The sequence below is a fragment of the Tauraco erythrolophus genome, chromosome 2 (genome assembly GCF_009769465.1).
Source record: "Tauraco erythrolophus isolate bTauEry1 chromosome 2, bTauEry1.pri, whole genome shotgun sequence".
NCBI lineage: Eukaryota > Metazoa > Chordata > Aves > Musophagiformes > Musophagidae > Tauraco > Tauraco erythrolophus.
In genome coordinates, this window is record NC_141466.1 from 131217568 (window position 1) to 131236344 (window position 18777).

General features: G+C 40.2%; 1 protein-coding gene across 6 annotated transcripts in view; it reads left to right on the plus strand.

Annotated features, from left to right (window-relative positions):
• CCDC88A (coiled-coil and HOOK domain protein 88A) overlaps window positions 1-13867 on the plus strand; it is a 74352-nt gene extending 60485 nt beyond the window's left edge. For 2 of the 6 annotated variants that reach the window (XM_086631905.1, XM_009987142.2), the window contains exons 26-32: window positions 3240-3323; window positions 4373-4576; window positions 4887-4958; window positions 5937-6017; window positions 7386-7651; window positions 9306-9795; window positions 13803-13867. In XM_086631905.1, the coding sequence (XP_086488031.1) occupies window positions 3240-3323; window positions 4373-4576; window positions 4887-4958; window positions 5937-6017; window positions 7386-7651; window positions 9306-9795; window positions 13803-13867 (1262 nt within the window). Of the gene's footprint in view, window positions 1-3239; window positions 3324-4372; window positions 4577-4886; window positions 4959-5498; window positions 5586-5729; window positions 5787-5936; window positions 6018-7385; window positions 7652-9305; window positions 10329-13802 lie in introns of those variants that run through there. The other 4 variants (XM_086631903.1, XM_086631902.1, XM_086631901.1 and 1 more) reach the window with 3 other exon arrangements.
• The last annotated feature ends 4910 nt before the right edge of the window (window positions 13868-18777 follow it).

Here is an 18777-nt window from a genome sequence, read left to right on the forward strand (position 1 = left end):
TTTGAAGATGATGATGGAGACTTTTCCTAACACGGGACACTTTCTCGTGCGAATGTTTTCAAGAGAGCTGTTCTCCTACAAAGATAGGTGATCTTGGCACAAAAATCAGGTTACCCTCTCCTGCAGAGAAAACAGCACCTGAGGTCTCGCAGAGTGCTTGAAGCCCTTGTCTGATTCCAGAGGGCCTCTGGAAGGCAGAGGGTGCCTGTATGGCTGTCCCTGGATGCAGCACCAGTTAAATCTTGCAGGCAGCGTGGATACTGTGTGCTCGTCTGGCTGAAGAATTTCACCTTTACTTTTCCTATCTGTTTTCGGTGGTTGAATCAGGTGAGTACCTCAGATCCGACATCTGCTTTGTGCAGAGCCTTTTTTTCTCAGGGAAAGCAGGATACAATTCTGAGCTCTTGCATAGAAAAAACAAGGCAGGCAAATGGAATGTATTTTTTTCTGTGGAGGAAAACAGGTAACTTTTGCTAGATTCTACTTAGCTATTTCAGATTATTAGCAACGTCCCAAGGAATTAAGGCTATTAATAAGCCTGTCATCTTTAAATAGTACTATCAGTAGCAGACACATTGTATCATAGTGGAAGTACAAGAAATATATTAGGCTCCATTTTCTTTTACTAAAACATTTAGAAGATGTCTGCCAAACATTTTCTTGTGTGCATGAACAACATGATTTGAGGATTTTAATACTATCTGTACAGAATTCCCCAGAGTATTTCTGGCAAACAGTAGGAGGATGACTAAATGGGAGATTTCCTGATCAGTGGAGGAATCCTGCCATACTCATCGTTCATTCTCAGCTCATAAAGCAAGAGCATGTTCCCACAATACTGAAAAGAGAAAAGTTAGTGAGTTATAGCTAGACTTCTTTGAGTAGATGATTACTGAGACCAAAATAGTCCTCCTGCCATCCCGTTTTTAAAGTCTGTTGGAATAAAGGTGTAAAGAGTGAAAGCTGCCTAAGCTGAACTTTGTGGTGTCCTGTCTGTTTCTGCTGTAGTTCTGCCATTCCAGTGTTTTTTGCAGGACACTTCTTTAGTCGTGTTCCATGCAGAAATTACTCGTACAATTCCTCCTCTCCAGGAGGCTGCATTTACCAAAGGGCAGGGTTTGGTGCCCGATTTGCAGGGCATCGGTGGTTGGTACACCTGCTGAGAGCCATAAATCAGTCCTTTGGCAAGTGGTACATGTTAAGGATCAAGAATCACAGATGACTCAATTGGTTCTTGAACATCTTCTGGTTACTTTTTAATAAGATTAGGGTGGAGGTTTTTAATTAAGAGGGATGAGTTACCGTGTCTATAAAGGATTACAGAGGGATCAGTGATCTCCTCTATAAAGGATTAGAGAAGTTACGAAAGAGCCGTGTTTCACCGTGACGACAAAAAGTAGAAATAGAACAGGGTTACTTCCTTGGTTGGATGGCATTAGTGCTCAAACTGGTTGGTTTTTTTACCTGTTGGAAAACTAGTCTGGTGCTGTGCCCCGTATTCCTTTGGCAGGGAGCGATTCGGAGCTGCGTACTTTATACACAAGTGGATGGACAACACGCCTGTCTCCTCTGGGGGAGGTTTAGCAGCCCCTCTGCTTTTTCTGAGCCAGTCAGCATCTATGTTTGTGTTGATTTTGGCTTATTTACTCAGGACCTACAAGAGGAGGAACACTTTATTGATGTGAAAATAAAACAAAACAAAAACCTGGTTATTTTGAAGTCTCTACAAGTGTATATATACATACAAAAAATATCTATATACACATGTAGTGAATAATTCCAAGGTGACATTGCACTTAGCGTGCTCCTATCCTAAATAGGAAGCACATGTGCCTTTCTTTCCTCCCTGTTCTTTGCCGCCCACACAGGAGGGTGTTTGCTGTCCCTCTCTGGTCAAGGTAGAGTTATATTCTGCAACTGTGAAAACTTTATCTTAGTCTAAGGGCAAACCCAGAATAATGTGATGGAGAGGGAGATTTATTTCTCTTCCAGGGTAGTTGATGTGCACTCGTAAATGCGTGTGTGTGTGTGCCCTGCTTCATAAAACAAACTGCTGTGTCACAAGCTGCTGCTCGAGCAGAAACGCAAGGCAGACGACAAAGCACGTGTCCCAGAAATGACTGGAGTGATAAAATAAGCAGATCTTGGGGCTGAGGGACTGGACTGCGCTTTCATATTTTGCATAAATAAGAACTTTTTGGTGATTCCATGACACGTTTCTTTCTGGATCTCCCTTGTTTGCATGTGGCTCCTGTGTGCTTGGCAGTCAGCTGGCATTTATCGGGCGCTTCGAAATGATCAGTTACTAATGCAGAGTAGCTGAACCTAGGGACAAGATGAACTTGTCATTTCCCCCTCCTCCATCTTTTAATACTATTTGTAATTTTAACTCTGTTTCCTGACATTACGTATCTCTGATTTTTCTCCCTCCCAAACTACTACAGCAACACTCAATTTGGATTTTCTTTTGGGTTGTTTTGTTTTTTTTTTTATCTTTGATATTTTGTCAGCTAAAAAATTTGGTGTTTATCATTCCAGCCAATAAATCCTGGTTTTGTTTTTCTTACTACAGACTTGGAGTGGATTATTTCAGTAAAGTGTTAAAGTCACTGTACACAAACAGTAGGTCAAACATAAGGTCCATGTAACTTTTCTACAAGACAGTAGATGACCAAAATTATTAGTGAGCGCAAAATGTGACAAATGAAGGCTGATAGCAGATTGTGTCTTACTAGAAATGCAGGGCAAAACATTACAAAAGTTATTAATCTCAAAAAAATAATGATATGAACATATTTTAAAGTAGAAATTGTACATAGAGTTGCTTTTGTTTTAAGCTTTTTTTGCTTCACTTTTTTTGTGTTCAAGAAATATTATTTTTCATGGTAAGAACTATGTAATCGTCGATTTCTATAATTGTCTGCAAAGAAGTTACATTGATTTTTTTCAAGAGCTTGGCAGTTAGAACTTTCAAAGTGTGTTACACTCTTCACCATTGTTTTCGGTGCATTTCTGAGTATTTTGAAGTTTTCATAGTGTAATTTTCCTGTTTCAGTGTAGTTTTCATATTTCATTATCACACAGAAGCACGAGAATGACGGTTTTTAGCGTAGCATACATAGCTTAAACTCAGACATTCATTTCTGTCCTTAGTTTCAACATTTAACTTCCATCTGTTCTTCTCCCTTTTTTTCTTTCATTTCCCTGTTTCCGTTTTCCCTCATGCTATGACATAAAAGTGGTTGCACTGAAAAGACTGCCCTTTTTGAGGAACAGACCGAAGGAAAAAGACAAAATGAAGGCCTTCTACCGTCGCTCCATGTGTAAGACTTTATGACAGTTCAGCTTCTTTCAAATGGCTACACTGGCTTCCATTACTAATTTTTCACTAACCTCTCCCTGGACTGCGCTGTATTTTTCCTCCTATTTTGCAATGTGCGAGTCCTGCTACAATACAAGGAGCTGGAGCTTTTTTCTTTTTTCTTTTTCTTTTTTTTTTTTTTTTAAACCTTGGCACTGAATACTTTATATATGTGCACGCACACACGTACCCACACGTTTACATGCACAAGCACACCCACACACATATATATATTCAGTGCATTGTGATTGCATATATTTGTATACATAGTTGTCTATATACACATCTCTATGTGTATATAAATTTACAGTGCACTATGTTAACCGAAATAGTTCCAAATTACACATTTCATAAGCCTTTTGTTAAGAAATCAGTGTAATTTTTCGTTTAAAGAAAGTGTAGAAAATAGTGCAAGGCTGTATGGTGGTCTGTCACTCTTCAAGTATTCGTCAGTTGTTGTTGCCAAAGTGTTGTATTGATTTATTTTATTTTATTTTTTAATGAGGGGTAGATGATTTTCTCTAGTTTTGTGAAGTAAAGGTGAATATCATCAGATGTCATCTTCTTCAGATCCTTTTATTTGTTATTATGTAAAATACAGTATCCCTGCAGTAACCTGCACTGTACAAGGATCCCGTATCATTGTTGACATTATATTGTATTGGCACCTTTGCCCATTTTATCCTTATTCATTCCATTTTCTCATTGCACACAGTATATCTAAGCTTCTAACATATATATTGCACATCATTGCAGCGCAAGCATGGCGATTATACCTGATAAAATCAGTTTTAAGAACCATACTGAGCTGAAAGAAGCCTCTGACTTACAACACTCCTCATTCATTGAGCCAATTGCATGTCATAACGTGGATGATCTTGTGTTTGTATCTTCCAGTATCTGCAATGTGCTTTAATGCTTAGAAAACTGTCAAAACGTTTTGCAAAACAGAATAAGAACAGAAGCAAATACATTGACCATGCTGATCATTTGCTTTCATTTGCATCCCAGCCATGAATGACCTGGTGCAGTCCATGGTCCTAGCAGGAGGACAATGGACAGGTAGTTCTGAGCATCTGGAGGGTCCTGATGATATATCTACGGGTAAAAGGAGGAAAGAATTGGGAGCTATGGCCTTCTCTACTACAGCTATCAACTTTGCAACTGTCAACTCTTCTACAGGCTTCAGATCCAAGCAGTTGCTAAATAATAAAGGTATAGGTAGAAGCTTTTTGCACCGTGACGTGACTATGTGTGACAGCAATTTCGTATAAATGTTGGTTTTACTTATATTTTAAGTTTTTCAGGAAAAAGCAACCTGAATAATTGAGTTGCAGTGCTAAGAACCTGAATAGGTGTAATAACTGCAGTTATAAAATGTTTCAGGATTTTTCCTACAGAATGTTACCTAAGTAAAAATGGATTGGTTTGAAAAATATTTTAGTGTATTTTACAGATAATAAATATTTCAGTAATCTTTTTATTTTATTTTATTTTACATCTTCTTTTATATTTCTGTATATAGATACTACATCCTTTGAAGACGTAAGTCCACAAGGTATTAGTGACGATTCCAGTACAGGATCAAGAGTTCATGGTAAGATGTGAACTTTAATTAAATGAGTTAAGGATATGTTATGTGAATGTTAACAAAGTTTGCAAAAAAAAAGTGAATGGCATCGTTACAAGTGAGCATGTTTTCTGTGATTTGCATATCTCTCGAATATATACTATCATTTCTTCAGATTCTTCTTTTCTTTAACTACTATATCAGATAGATGTTCTATATCTCTAGTAGAAAGTATCTATGAAGTGCATCTGAACAGGATCAAAACATTTTTCCCTTTAAAAAGTTATTTGATGTTAATAGTAAAATGAAGTTACCATTTCAATCCTAAAAAAAACCCCACATCCAAATCTGGCCTGATTTTTCAGTGTTTATTGTTCAGTGAAACCTAAATGTCATGTATTGTATTTTATAAAATCGTTACATGTTCCTTCAAGCAAAGCTCTGAAGTGAAAGCTATAATAGGTGATTCAAAAGTGAAGTTTTAACTCTTCTATAAACACTTAAAATTAGTATGAGCAACGGAGATTTTTGAAGACGATAACCGTGCATTTCCCTTGTATTGGATAGGAGTGCAGGACATTATCTGTGCAGATGCTCTTGCTCCTCCTGTTCGTGGCACTCCAACAATGTGCAAGGTTCCTTGTCAAATCTGTTGTAAGTGACCTGATCACGAGCAGCCTTCTGCATGCCCGTCCTTCCATCTGTAGAATCCTGGTTTCCCACTAACCAATCCGTTTCAATTCTAAACGTGCACTTTATTTCTCTCTTCCTCTCCCTCCTACCTTACCATTCCTCGAGTGCCCTTTTCTAAAGCGTCCTCTTGGACTGCCTGGAAATCCCTTCGCTTTCTGATCTGTAAGAAACCACTTTGTTGACAATGGGCATGCTCAGCCTGTGAAATAGTGCATGATTCCTGCCTCTCAGCATTCTGTGATCAGAATGTAAAGGTACCGTGTCATCTGCTAAACTTTTGTTCATCATGGTGTCTCCTAATTTTCCACTTAGCTTCCAGACCAGCCAGCCTTGATAGTGGCAGAACATCCACTAGCAATAGCAATAACAATGCTTCACTCCATGAAGTCAAAGGTATGCTGTAGGTCAATTTACATACATGCTTCATTTCCATTATCTTCTCTGTAAGATCATCTATATAGGTTAAAAAAAAAAAATTAAAAAAAAAAATATCCCCAAACACACCACAGCATGTTTTTCTTTAAGCATTTTATAGCTTTGATCTCCAAATTAGGAAAGGATACAAGTATTAATAGGACTTCTGTTTTTAATAAAAGGGTGATCTTAGTCTGTAAGTTTTGAGCTATTTTAACCCAAACCTAATCCAAATTACAAAAAAGAATCGCCCCCAACTTCAAAATGGCTTGTTTTTAAGCAGAGAAGCTGCTCCCTTTTTTTCTCCTGGCATCCTACTAGGTGTGCACTGCTGCCGTAGTGCTGTATAGCGTCCAACACAAGCTGGACAAAATGGCATGTGTAATATTTGGGGTTTAAAAGATAAATAACTTTCCTGCATTTAGAAATATTCTCTAAATTTCATGTACTACAAGCCTTGATACAATTTTGTTTATAATGGCCATTCCAGCTGGAGACCATTGTACATACTGGACTAGAAGGCTGCCAGCTCAAGACTTCATTTAATATTCATGGCTTATGTTTATTACACAGTATCTCTTTGTTTGGAAATTTAGAGATGGATGCTAGCTTAAGGTTTTTATTAGTTTATTTTCTGCCTGTTTGATTACTCCCTTCTGTAAAAGATTCTTGAGGTAGTCCTTGCCCCAGTTTCTATACAGTATTAGAAATTTCTTCTGTAAATCATTTATCTTTCTTCAGACTTAAGTTCATTTCTTAAGAGTGGCGTGAAGTAGAAAAAATACTTGATTATTCATAATTATTTTTTAAGGAATTCACAATTACTGAAAAATAAAAAGTATTGTTGTGGAATTTATTTTGCATTTAATGCCATATGCTTTCTTCAGGCCACAGTTGTAATAAATTGGAAGTAACAGCAGAAACTGTTGGAGAATCAGCGTTCCTAAATAGCTCTTATTGAAGAAATATCTTTGAAGAAAATATTTTCTTTCCATTCCATCCTTTGTATTTCGTGTAACGTAAAACTCATTGATAGTATATTAGAGTGATGCTGAATAAGAGTGGAAAGGTAGTATTATGTAGATGAAGGCCCAGATTACAAGTAAAAGGCTTTTTATTCCAAAGCTATGTCACGTTCAAAGAGCTGGAGGAGGTAAGTCAGGGGAGTGCAATTGTATTAATAACAGATTTGGTTTGAGTACAAAAGGGCAACTGGACTTTTTAGTATTTTAAATAGAATTATTGTGAACTGAGTCTGGTAACATTCCAGATTTGAGTACGGTTATGCTGTTTAACAGCTTTCATATATTTTTCTTATGGAATACTTAATGCCATTTACCCCAAAAGCAGGTGCAGTTAACAACCAAAGCAGGCCACAGAGTCACAGCAGCGGGGAATTTAGTCTGCTCCATGAACACGAGGCTTGGTCCAGCAGCAGCAGCAGTCCTATTCAGTACCTGAAAGGTCATACAAGGTCTAGTCCTGTGCTCCAGCAACGAACGCCTGAAACACTGGATAGTCGTGGAAAACAGATTAAAACCGGTTCTCCTGGAAGTGAAGTTGTTACCCTGCAGCAGTTTTTAGAAGAAAGCAACAAGGGTACCTCAAGCGAGGTTAGTTTAAAAAATATTTTAACCATGTATTATCCCCTAGATGGGCACAGAATTAACAGAAGACTCAGTGAGTAGAGTTGCTTTAAAACTTTGTGGAGTTACTGGTTACACCTGCATTAAAAAGTGGTGTGGCCTGTGTCCTGATAAACTGTACTTGCAGTATAACACACAGAATCATTTGGAATTCTGCAGCGTGGCCCTGTCTGGGTTACTGAGTTAGGTGAGAAAGTCAATCTCTGCTGCACAGAATTGTCTGGTATCCTGCAGCATGGTGCACTCACCAGAGTTCAGGTGGGAGGCTGTAACCTCAGAGTAGGTTTACTTTTCTTTTTCCAGTTCAGCACTCGTCTTCAGTAAGAGCTGTTGTCAGATCTGTCTTACATCAGCAGGAAGGAAGATGCTTTACTTCATTCCCAGAGGAGAGACTCTTTGTCTGTTTCAGTTTCATCTTTTTAACTCAGCTCGGCAAAACACCTGACTTTGGAGCTCGTTGAAATCTGAGAGGAATGAGACAAAGAGAATGTTTCTCTAAATCAGTGACCGTTTGTTAGAAGCCCAGAATCGCCTTCTCTGCTAGTATGCTAATTTCTTTGTCCCCAGTTCTTCAGTAGGAGTGCTCTAGGATAAAGCCAGCCAGGTACTGTGAGTAGGCACTATCAGGAGTAAGGATCAGACTCACCTGATTTCAACGACACAACTGAAATTGAAAAATAGCCATTCACAGCTGAATTGATTGGGGTAGTCTGTGACTTGAGTCGGGACTAAGTTTCTGGATTTTTTTGTTAGACACTTAAAATGACCTCTCACCTATGGTCTCTGTGACAATGATTTTGGGTTTTTAAGCATTAGACAATACTCCTGTGACAATAGAAATAATAGAAACCGCCTGAGTCATCTAGTCCACTGCTGTTCATGAATCACAGAATCCCTTTCCATAGCATCACAGAATCGTTCAGGTTGGAAGGGTATTCAAGAGGTCTCTTTCCAACCCTCTGTCAGAGCATTTCCTTAATGCTTTTAGCTTAATTCTTTCCAAATTGTCTCTTTTACCGTTTTGAGAAAGACTACTTTTTTCTCCACTGAGTCTCTGAATGGAGTTCACCTAAACATTTTTTCCTACCTCTGAAGTATTTTCTCAAAAAAAAAAAAAAAAGATCTGTCCAGTCCAAATCTAGGCACCAAGGGTGCCTAAAGGTTATGTGCTTCGTATTACTTTCTGAGATTTTTGTCTTTATTATTTGTCCATGTAGAGAATTTAAGCTTCTAGCTCTGGATGATCAGTATAAGTTAAAATAGTAGTCCCTACAAAATTGCTTAGGAAGTATTGATGAGTGATAGCAGCGGGCAAGTGAGAAGATCAACTTGAAGTGCTGATCATCTGATTTCTTGAGTTAATCAGTGTTGCAGGAACTAATTCCAGATAGTTGTGATCTGTCTGACACCTAATTTTTGAAGTACTTACTTCTAAGCTGTACAGAAAACTCATGAGTGTGTAACTGTAAACGTTTAATGCTGCTTTTAGAGCTGAGAAATTAAAAAAAACAAACACAAACTGCCACTTTTGAAATTTTTTTCACTTATGTCCACAAAGATTGCTTAAGAATTGTCAAAATTACAATTTATAAGTTTATACGATGCTTCATATTTTTGGCAGATGAAATCTACAAGCGAAGAGAATCTTTTAGACGAAGTCATGAGAAGCTTGTCTGAGTCCGCGGAGCTGACAGGGAGGGAAAAGCCAAGAAAACAGCCGGCTGCCGGCTGCGGAATCGTCAGATCTTTCAGCGTCAAAACCACAGCTGATTTCTCCGACGGCCGGTCCGTGAAGCCAGAACAACTCGTGAGGCCCAGCCTTCGTAAAACCGAAGACCCCTACTTCAGCAGCTCCCCGCTCAAGTTTCCCTCCGGCGCTCAAGGGAAGGCCAGATCCGGTAAAGACAAGCTCCAGGCGACCGCATCGCAGCGACAATCCAGAGATTGCAATCCCTACGCCACCTTACCTCGCGCGAGCAGCGTGATTTCCACGGCGGAGGGAACCACTCGGAGGACAAGCATCCACGATTTTTTGTCTAAGGACAGTAGGCAACCCGTATCAGTCGATCCAGCACCCTCCGGCGCCGACAGAAGCGTTCCATCAACCTCTAGTGAGTACTCAGCACACCAGTTATCCCCTAATGTTTCTCACTGTGTGGCTTACAGAGTAGATTGTGTTCCCCAGAGCGATGCCGCTCATGCAGTCAAACCACGTAATTTAGGATGTAACTCTGATGTGCCTAAGACTTGGAGGATGGAGAGGTCCAATTTTCGTGAGAGAACTTTGCTAAGCACCAGTGTGTTTGATGATAAAGTCAGTGTGTCTGGTAAGGACAGCACAGGATCGTTTACTGCGGCTCAGCCGTTTTTGGCCCTTAACACTGAATTAGTCAGTAATATAAGTGGGTTGCCTCAAAGATCTACGTCAAAAACGACCGATCAGGCAAATCTGTCAGCCTTTAGGTCAGTACCGAAAAACCAAGAGCAGCCTTCTGCTGATCCGAAATCCGATCGTAACGACCTACGGCCAGTTGTAACTAATGAGCATGTTCCTACGACCTGTGTAAACGCTAGTGAGGCCGAGTCCCCGCTGCTGGTGTCTGAAGATAATAAAACTGTGTGGTACGAGTATGGCTGTGTATGATGAGGAAGTTGTGTTATTAAACATATATATAGCCTAACATGACGTATAGGTGTTCTTCTCGACGTCCACTGAATTTAGAGAAAATTTCACTACAACGACAAAATAAATTCGCGTTAGATCTGTGGGTGGTTGTTTTCCAAGAACAACAACGCAGGGCTCAGTCGTGTACTCTAGCATGTTTGAATGTATGACTGTAACTCACCAAAGTTTGCATGGAACATTAATTGCACTGTACATATTTTGCATGTCTTTAAAAGTCTTTCTGATGCAAGCTATATTTTTATTTGTCACGCATTACAAACGTTTTGGTTTTTTCCTGTCCGTTACCGAGTGCATGTTAAAGCGACCGCATGCTGCATTGCCAAAACCAGCACAGTGAACAACACGCTTTCCAGGACAAAGACAGTATTTTTCAGTTGTGCTCGTGCTTTCAGGTGTATCAGTAACACATGGATTATGTATTTTGAGTAAAAATATTTCTTTCCCCTTCTTTCAAGAACGAGATACTAATGAAAAACATTTAGAGAGATTTTGCTGTTTTGCCCTTTTCGTTCCTGCCATGTCGTGGCACTTTGCACAAGGAACAAGTTATAGCCCGATAATTCAGTGCCTGTAGCTTGCACAGTAAATTTGAATTACTGTTCATACTTACTAAAATGTTTGAGCATTCATAAATACAAAGACCATTTATAGTCCCTAACAAAAATGATAATTCTTATGAGGAGGTGATGAACAGCCACATGATGTGCAGCACTTGTAATGAAAAAATGACCCTTTCCACCTTTTCCCTTTTCTGTGCTTTGTCTTTCCACGTCTGGTGTACAAATGTGGTGAAGTGTGTGGCTTTAGTAGGAGTCAGATAACAGTTATCTGAGACTCCTTGTGGTGTGTGGTAATAAAAACCTGTATTGATTACGGTGGAAATTCATTTTTTCTTCAGAGAAGTAACACTGATACAATAGAAAACAAGATGTGTAACAAAATAGCAGAAATGTTAAATTGACATAGTTAAATAAAAGAAAAAATAACAAAAAGTTTACTTCCAAAATTATAGAATAGGAATGCTCAAGCCAATAACTCCTTAAATTCCAGATGACCAGCTAAAAAGAAACGTTGAAAAGTAATTACTTAGTATGCCACTCTCTGTAGTTGCTTGAAGCTTATTAATCGTAAATATAAACAGAGTTTAAAATCATATTGTACTTCAGCTGAATTCCATGAGGCTTTAGACATTGGCACATTTTGCAAAAGGAAATAGTCACTGACCGTTATTGTAGGCCAAAATTACATAAGCTATAAAAAACCTGAATGAAAATATATCTAGAAGAAAAATATTTTAAATCGAAGATAAATATTGCAACTCATGAATGCCATATTCTGATTTTTACAATTGAATTTTTCTTTTTTTTGTCAGCAGTTTTGTGGCAGTCACGGTACTGCTGTGTGGGTTGAAATTTAATTCCTTAGGGTTCAACCAGGGAGGGCTGGGAAGTGCTGCGGATACACAGCCCTTTCCAGGGCTCCAGGGACGTGGCAAGGTGGGGAAATGGAGCAAGGGGAGAAGATGAGGTGTTCCAGAGACGTTCTGTGGAGGGTAGAATTCCTGTGTGGAAATGTGGAGCAGCCACCCTTCCCTGTGTCTGCAGGTGTCCGTTGTTATGTGCTGAGGTGTTCCTCACTTCTCTTCAGCATTGTTCAGAGTGTGCTGTTGGGTGTTGCTGTATCCCCTGTAGAGTTGTGTCACCTTCAAAAAACCCCAACAACCCCAAATCTGAAATAGAATCTTAATTTCATACGCGTTTACTCTCACGCAGCGAGGTCAGTGTTCTGATCCTGGGTCGTGTCATCTGGCCTCATTCCCATTAATCCGTAGATGAGTTTGAATTAGATCGAGTTGAACAGTGCTGGTAGCTGAAGCAACGCGTCCGTAATATGTTTTGCCAGTTATTTAAGGAATTACAAAAATCTTAGTTCTGAGAGTGCTCATTATGAACTCATGCTGTGCTACCAGTATCTGTGTCTTTGCTAACCGATTGCAAGCTTGGGTCTTGCAGCGAGACGCTTGTTGGGAGCAGAACGCGGTTTGTAGCCAGAGGTGGTATCTCTGTTCAGATCAGCTGCTGTTGGTGGCACATGGGATCAGCTTTCCGGCGTGCCGCCGTCTCCTTTGCCAGCCCTGTCTCACGTAGCTCCTCAGACTGTCACAGCTACACAAAAACACCAGTACCGTCTCCAGATACGTTTATTACGACTCTCCAGCGTGGCCGCTGAACCCTGATTGAATTCTGAGCAAGGCCAAGAGGTCTAAAGAGAAATTTTAAAGGTTACCCCTCTAGAGTGAAGTTAAAACTTGCTAGCAAGGCAACAAAATACTTTTTTTTTTTTTTCCCCAGCCACTGCCCATAGGGCACTTCAGTTTGCATCGTTTCGTCTCTCTACAAACCAAATCCGATAGTGAATATTGATGCCTGATGTTTAACCTTGTCCAGCTCGAGCTGCTAGTTTGCATCGTTTTGTAAATTTGTAATTGATTACATCTCAGTTCTGAGGATTAAAAATTCCTGTGCTCCTGGGTTTGCTCCACGGAGTTCAGCTGCAGCAGGGAAAGCGTGCTGCTAGAGACTTCTTCATGTCTCCAAAAAATAATTGGTCAACATTTGCTTATTACATATGAAAGAAAACAACTGTTCTCATGTACAGAGGATTATTTTTTCCTCCACTTTGTGTTCTGTGCATGTAACAGTACATACATGTGGATGCCTCAGTCTGTGCTCAGCTAGTGAAGGATCTGTGAAGTTCCTTCCAGACCCGATCACTGTTGCTCCTCGGCCGTTCAGGTGGCTGATGGTCCACTTGCCCATTCCTTGGTCCCTGCTGCCCTTAGGAACGAGAAGTTGGCACTTTGCATGGTCATGACAAGCACTAAACACGTGGCTGCTGGCCAGAAATGGGTTTGTGGTTCAGGCTCAGTAATTTGCTTGACGCTTTGCTTTGAGGGGCAGTAAATCGAGGTACCGCACTGTGCACGTTGGAGCTGTTGCATGCAAAGATAATTTTCTGTTTTGCAGAATGATTGCAAACGTTTCTGTCAATGTAGAGCAAGGAAAAAACGCAAAGATGAGTGAAGTTCTCTGCCGGGTTCAATCAGCCTTGATTACATCTGATTGGTTTTTTTATTCCTTTTCATATGGGCAGAAACTTAGGGTTAGTGTATCTAAAAGTTAAGTATATCGGATTGTGGCTTTGAAAATAATACCTAGTTCTTCTAGATGCTAAGATTAATTTCAATGAGTGTAGTTGATTAGGCATGTCCAGTGAGTTTCTTCTATCCCTCTCCTCTCCTTTCCTCTAAAAAAAAAAGTGTTTATAGATCCTTTTGCTCTACTAATAAGTAGAATGTATTTTAATGCATGAGGGTTTTTTTTTCATGTCCTGATAAACACAATGAATAACATGAAATGCTTTTCTCTGCAGATGTGGAAGCTATCCCAGAAAGCAGAAATTCAAAAAGCAGGTCTAGGGAGCAACAAAGCTCCTAATTCTATTACCCACTACATGAGATGTGGGCCAAGTGGTGAGTTTCCTGCCCAAAACGTAAATGAGATTAATTTCATTTACAACAAACTAACAGCATTACGTACAAGGACAAGTGCACACTGCATTAACCAGATGTAAATACTGCTTGCTTCACTGGCTTCTGTCTTGCCTATTAGTTAAGCCAGAACAGATTGTTTTACAGCAGTTATTTTGCCTGTGTAGGCGGGGAACTTCATCCCATTTAGCCTTTTGCCTGTAAAAAATGACGTTTATTTTTATTTTTTCAAATCTCTTGAAGAAGAAAGTTCAAAGAAATCACATTAAGAAGTGATATTGAAGTCAGTCCTTAGAAAAGGACAGATAAATGTAAAAGAATAGTTTAACAAAACGTATAAAGTATTCGATGCTACAAGGAAACTGCCTTTTTATAAAGCTTGTCTTTGGCATTCTGTCCTTCTCTTAACTTTGTGAAAACATCCTTGGTGCATGCTATTAGTGCTGTTAGTTCTGTTAGTGACTTTGCTCTGTGTTTTATACTTCCACGCTCTAAGCTTTTCTCATGTTCTTTTCTCTTTCTACCTTTCAACTGAATGCAGAGAGAAAAGTGTCCTTCAGTATCTCAGTATGAAGCCTTTATATCTGAAGTAACAAGACAGCAACTGTAGGAATCATTATTAAAAATTAAGGGAATTCTTTACGTTCTTCGTGACTAGAGCAGGCAAGAAATAAAAACCTACCTACCTACCTTCCTTCCTTCCTTGAATCAAGGAGCTCTACTGGAGTCTACTGCCGAAAATTTGTAGATGGTCTTAGGAATTATTGCACATTGCACTGTTAAGATCTACTGAATAAAGGACAGTTCTCATCTCCCTGAGGACCAAGAATTTTAAGGTCTCAAGAATTACTCCAGGAAAAAAAAAATACTTCTTTCATCTTCTGTTTATGAAATTAGCCACTGATTTGCTTAAGCTTCTGCGAATAATTAGCCAAAAACCCCATAACTAGCAGGTTTATATTTACTTCTGTAAATCTAAAACAAATGCTGTATTATTTTGTTGAAATCGACTGTACATACAGATACAAGAACCTCACAGCGTACTGGCACTCCACTGCCTTACTTGGTTAGCATAATCTGCATGGGATTGCTCTGAAAAAAGTTTATGCTGATTTTTGTTGCATACTGCAAGAGAAAAATTTGTTTACATACATGAAAAAGTTTGATAACTAACAAAGGTGGGAGTCATGGGATAATCGTATTCGATAGACATTGTTTGTCGTTTGTGTTTTTCACATTCCCAAGTTATTCTGCATATATATATGTTCAGATGTTTCTGACAGGAAACTGCCAGGTATGGTTTTTCTATAACTTTTATTTTAATATAAGGCTGTTTTCAACAAATGGCATTTCCACGATAAGACTGTCTTACGATGTTTGTGTATTGACTAATTTTTTTTTTTAATTGTTTGTCTTTTGACATGAGCTGATTGTGGCTTAGGAGGTTTCTTGATGGCAAGAAAAATGTAAATAATATCATATGCATTTAACAATCGGTTCCCCTTAAGGTTATCTTCTATTAGCAAGAAACGTTTTGTTCATTACTGGTTTATATTAAAGTCAACAAATGTTATTGGTACGTTCCGTGGTTGCATACATTTGTTGTCTTGAAAGCATTTGCAGAGAGCTCAAAGGAAGCGTCCATGAATTTGTGAGCAGACCCAAAACGAGTTGTTATAATTCTGTTTTATTACAAATCGATCTCCTGTCGTAAAGGGTTGAGCTGACTGTGTAACCTCCTAGTGTCACAGACACCTTCACCTGCAGCTGTCTCCTCGCCCACGCCGACGCGAGCCTGGCGTACGTGCGGAGTGAGGGTCGCAGACTGCCGGGGAATCAGCCGCGCTGCCGCTCCGTCCGCTTGGCAGCGGCTCGGTTCTTCAGGCTCAGGGCTTTTATCCACTTACAAAGGACGGCGGGAACAGAACCGTTTTTCACTGGAGAGAGAACGCAGTTCGGATCCCAAAGCATACTGGCAAGTCAGTTTTTTTATTTCCCTGAAATTTTGTCCAAAAGAGGGGAAAAAGAGTAAAGTTCAATAAGCTTTAGAAGGGGAAATTTTCTTACTTTTTTTCTGTAGTGGCCTCCTGAAATACTTTTTATGATAAAATGTGCTACAAGATCCAGATCGAAACTAGATATTTTTATTTTTACAATATAAACGCTTGGTTCAGCCTGGGATTGTTTTCACAGAGAATTTAAATTTCTTGAGTGAAAATAGGATGAGTTTTGCAGCTTTCCACCATCTAGAATTTCCATTCTTTCTCTGAAGATGTTTCTGGTATTTCAGTAGAATCGTGGATTTATTTTGATTAGCAGCTCACAGTAGCATCTGTTTCTGGTCCTTAGTGTCAAGATTGTCACTGGTTTCAGTGGAAGCATGGTGAGTTTTGCAGAGCATCAACATAGGTTAACAATCCCAGGAGTGATCTGAAGCCCAGATCTCAGCTGCATTTGGAATTACTTCCCATGTCGTAACTGATGGCTGTGGTGTTTTTGAGGATTCGGGGCATTCCAAGCCGTGCAGTGACAGCTACGAGATGCCACCAGAAGGGTGGGTGGGATGGATGGGCAGTGGTGAGAGGAGGTGCAGCGTGTTGCAGCCCGTGTACCCGTAACACAGGTCATTGGTGTGTTCCTGTAGGCACTCGCAGCTCGGGGCACAGCTGAGTTTCTCCCCAGGTACCGCCTGAGGCAGAGCCCTGGTGTGCTCTCAGAGAAAAGTCCTCTGAGCACCAATGATCTGGTGTCACACCTGGTTTCCGTGCTGTTCCTGCACCGCAGTGCAGGCAGAGAAGAGTAGAGACTGATGGAAGAGTTGCCTTTACGGAATTCCATAGGGAAAGGTACAGCATCCGGAATGCTGGTAGCCCTTACAACACTTCCAAGCTGGTTTCAGGGTCCAATTCTCTCTCTGACAGGACCGATGCGTTTCAGACCGTTCAACCCCGACCGTTCATTAGCGTCACTGTTTTTAACGGAACATGCGTGTCGTGAATCAGCAGATGGAAACCGCGGCGCCAGACGCTGTTTGTGTTCGCAGCAGCCGTGTGCATCCAGGTAGATTCTCCGAGACCCTGGGAATTAGGGAAGAGCGGTATGTTGCCGTGCCTGCGTGGCACGTGCTTCTCAGAGGAGTAACCTGCCCTCGCTACGCACGGCTGTGGCGTTGTCGTCACCCAGGTGTCTCCTGATGTTTTATTTATAAGCTCAGCTCTTTTCTGTCTTCATTAAGTTGTCCGAGATTTCCCGTCACGACTTCCGCACTTGCTTTTTGCGTGTTGTTACGCCGCCTAAAGCATGTGTGCGGTCGCAGCCAGGGGGTAGTCCCAAACTTCACCATTACCACGGAACCGGTAACGTGTGTTAGAAGTGAGCCCCCCTCATCCAGAAACCTGAGCAACGTTTCCTGGTAGAGGAGAGTCAGCAGGAGTTTGGGGGCAGAATTCACCCCATGTCGGTCAGGTTTGGGTGCCCAGGTCCTGGCTAATGCCTGTCGGTGCCAGCGGAAGCAGGTTTTGACCCGCTTTGTCTCCATCGGTACGAGGCCAGAGTGGGATTTGGGGCTGTATTTGCTAAATCAGCCGAAAGCAGCACCAGGGATCCGTCTGCCTTTAAGAGATCAGAATCTGCTTCTCCCAACACTTTCTTTTGCAGAGAAGTTTCAGAGCAGTCAGGAGGTTCTCCACACTCCGATGGTTTTCGAATTGTTTTCTTTTTCCTTTCTTAATCTTTCCAGTCTGTGCTCTTAAAAGTTAAAATAAAATAAAACCGGAAATTTAATTTGGGAGCCGCTTCATGTTTTCTGAAACAGGAACTCCCAGGGGAAGGACACAGCAGCTGTTGGACAGCCTACGACGGGAGTACACCGCTTTTTTCTGCAAGAGTTGCCAAATCTGTCACTGCTAGTTCAAGGTCACGAAAGAGGTTGTAGCACTAGCCAATGTCTGATTTTTATTTCCTTTTCTGATAGTCTGCCGAGGATTTAGTAGCATTCCCAACACGTATGATTTCTAAACTTTTTCCAAGACATGATGCAGCCTCAGCAGAGGAGCTTGTGTAGGATTTCTAGAGTTAGATAACATATATGTAAATAATGCTTTGATATTAATAAAACTGCCTTAAAGGAATGTACCTGGGTGTGAAACAAAAAGCTCTTATTTAAAACTGTAATGTCCTTTACATATTGATTTTTGTAATGTTTGCCATTGTATACATTTATTAATGATGTTATTAAAATGCCAAACCAAATAATTTTTATTCTGATGTTGTGTGTACGTTTATACACACTTTTTCTGGAAACCGATGTTACTGGAAGGATGATGTTGGTGTTGAGTAACGGCGTTGTGGTCAGTTGGTGATGTGTTCAGTGAATATTTCTTCCGGAAAGAAACCGATAAAACTGTAGCAGAATTTTTCTGGACAGTGTGCAGTTTGTTTTGTGGTGTTTATTTGCTTAGACCTCTGTAGCTTTTAACTATACGTTATTTTGATATTATTTGGGGAGGGGAAAAAAAAGACACTAATTTCCTAAGTAAATACAAAAAGAAATCATTACAGATTTGCCAAATGCAGTATTTGAAGCTTTGATTTTTGCTGAGACAAGTCCATCTCTTCTGAGGACGAAGGTGGGTTTTAGGTAGTTCAGATTTTCAGATCCGCGAAGCACAGCAAACTGCTGTTGCACACGTGTCTTTAAAAGAACTTTCCACGTTTAAAGCTTTCTGGATTAAAAAAATTTGACAAGTCAACTTTACTCTGATTTTTTTTTTTTTTTAAGTGATAGAGCATTTTGGGGTACCACAAAGAAGAAACCTTAAAGGGAAGGGAGAGTGAGCAGCAGGCAGAGGGTAAGAA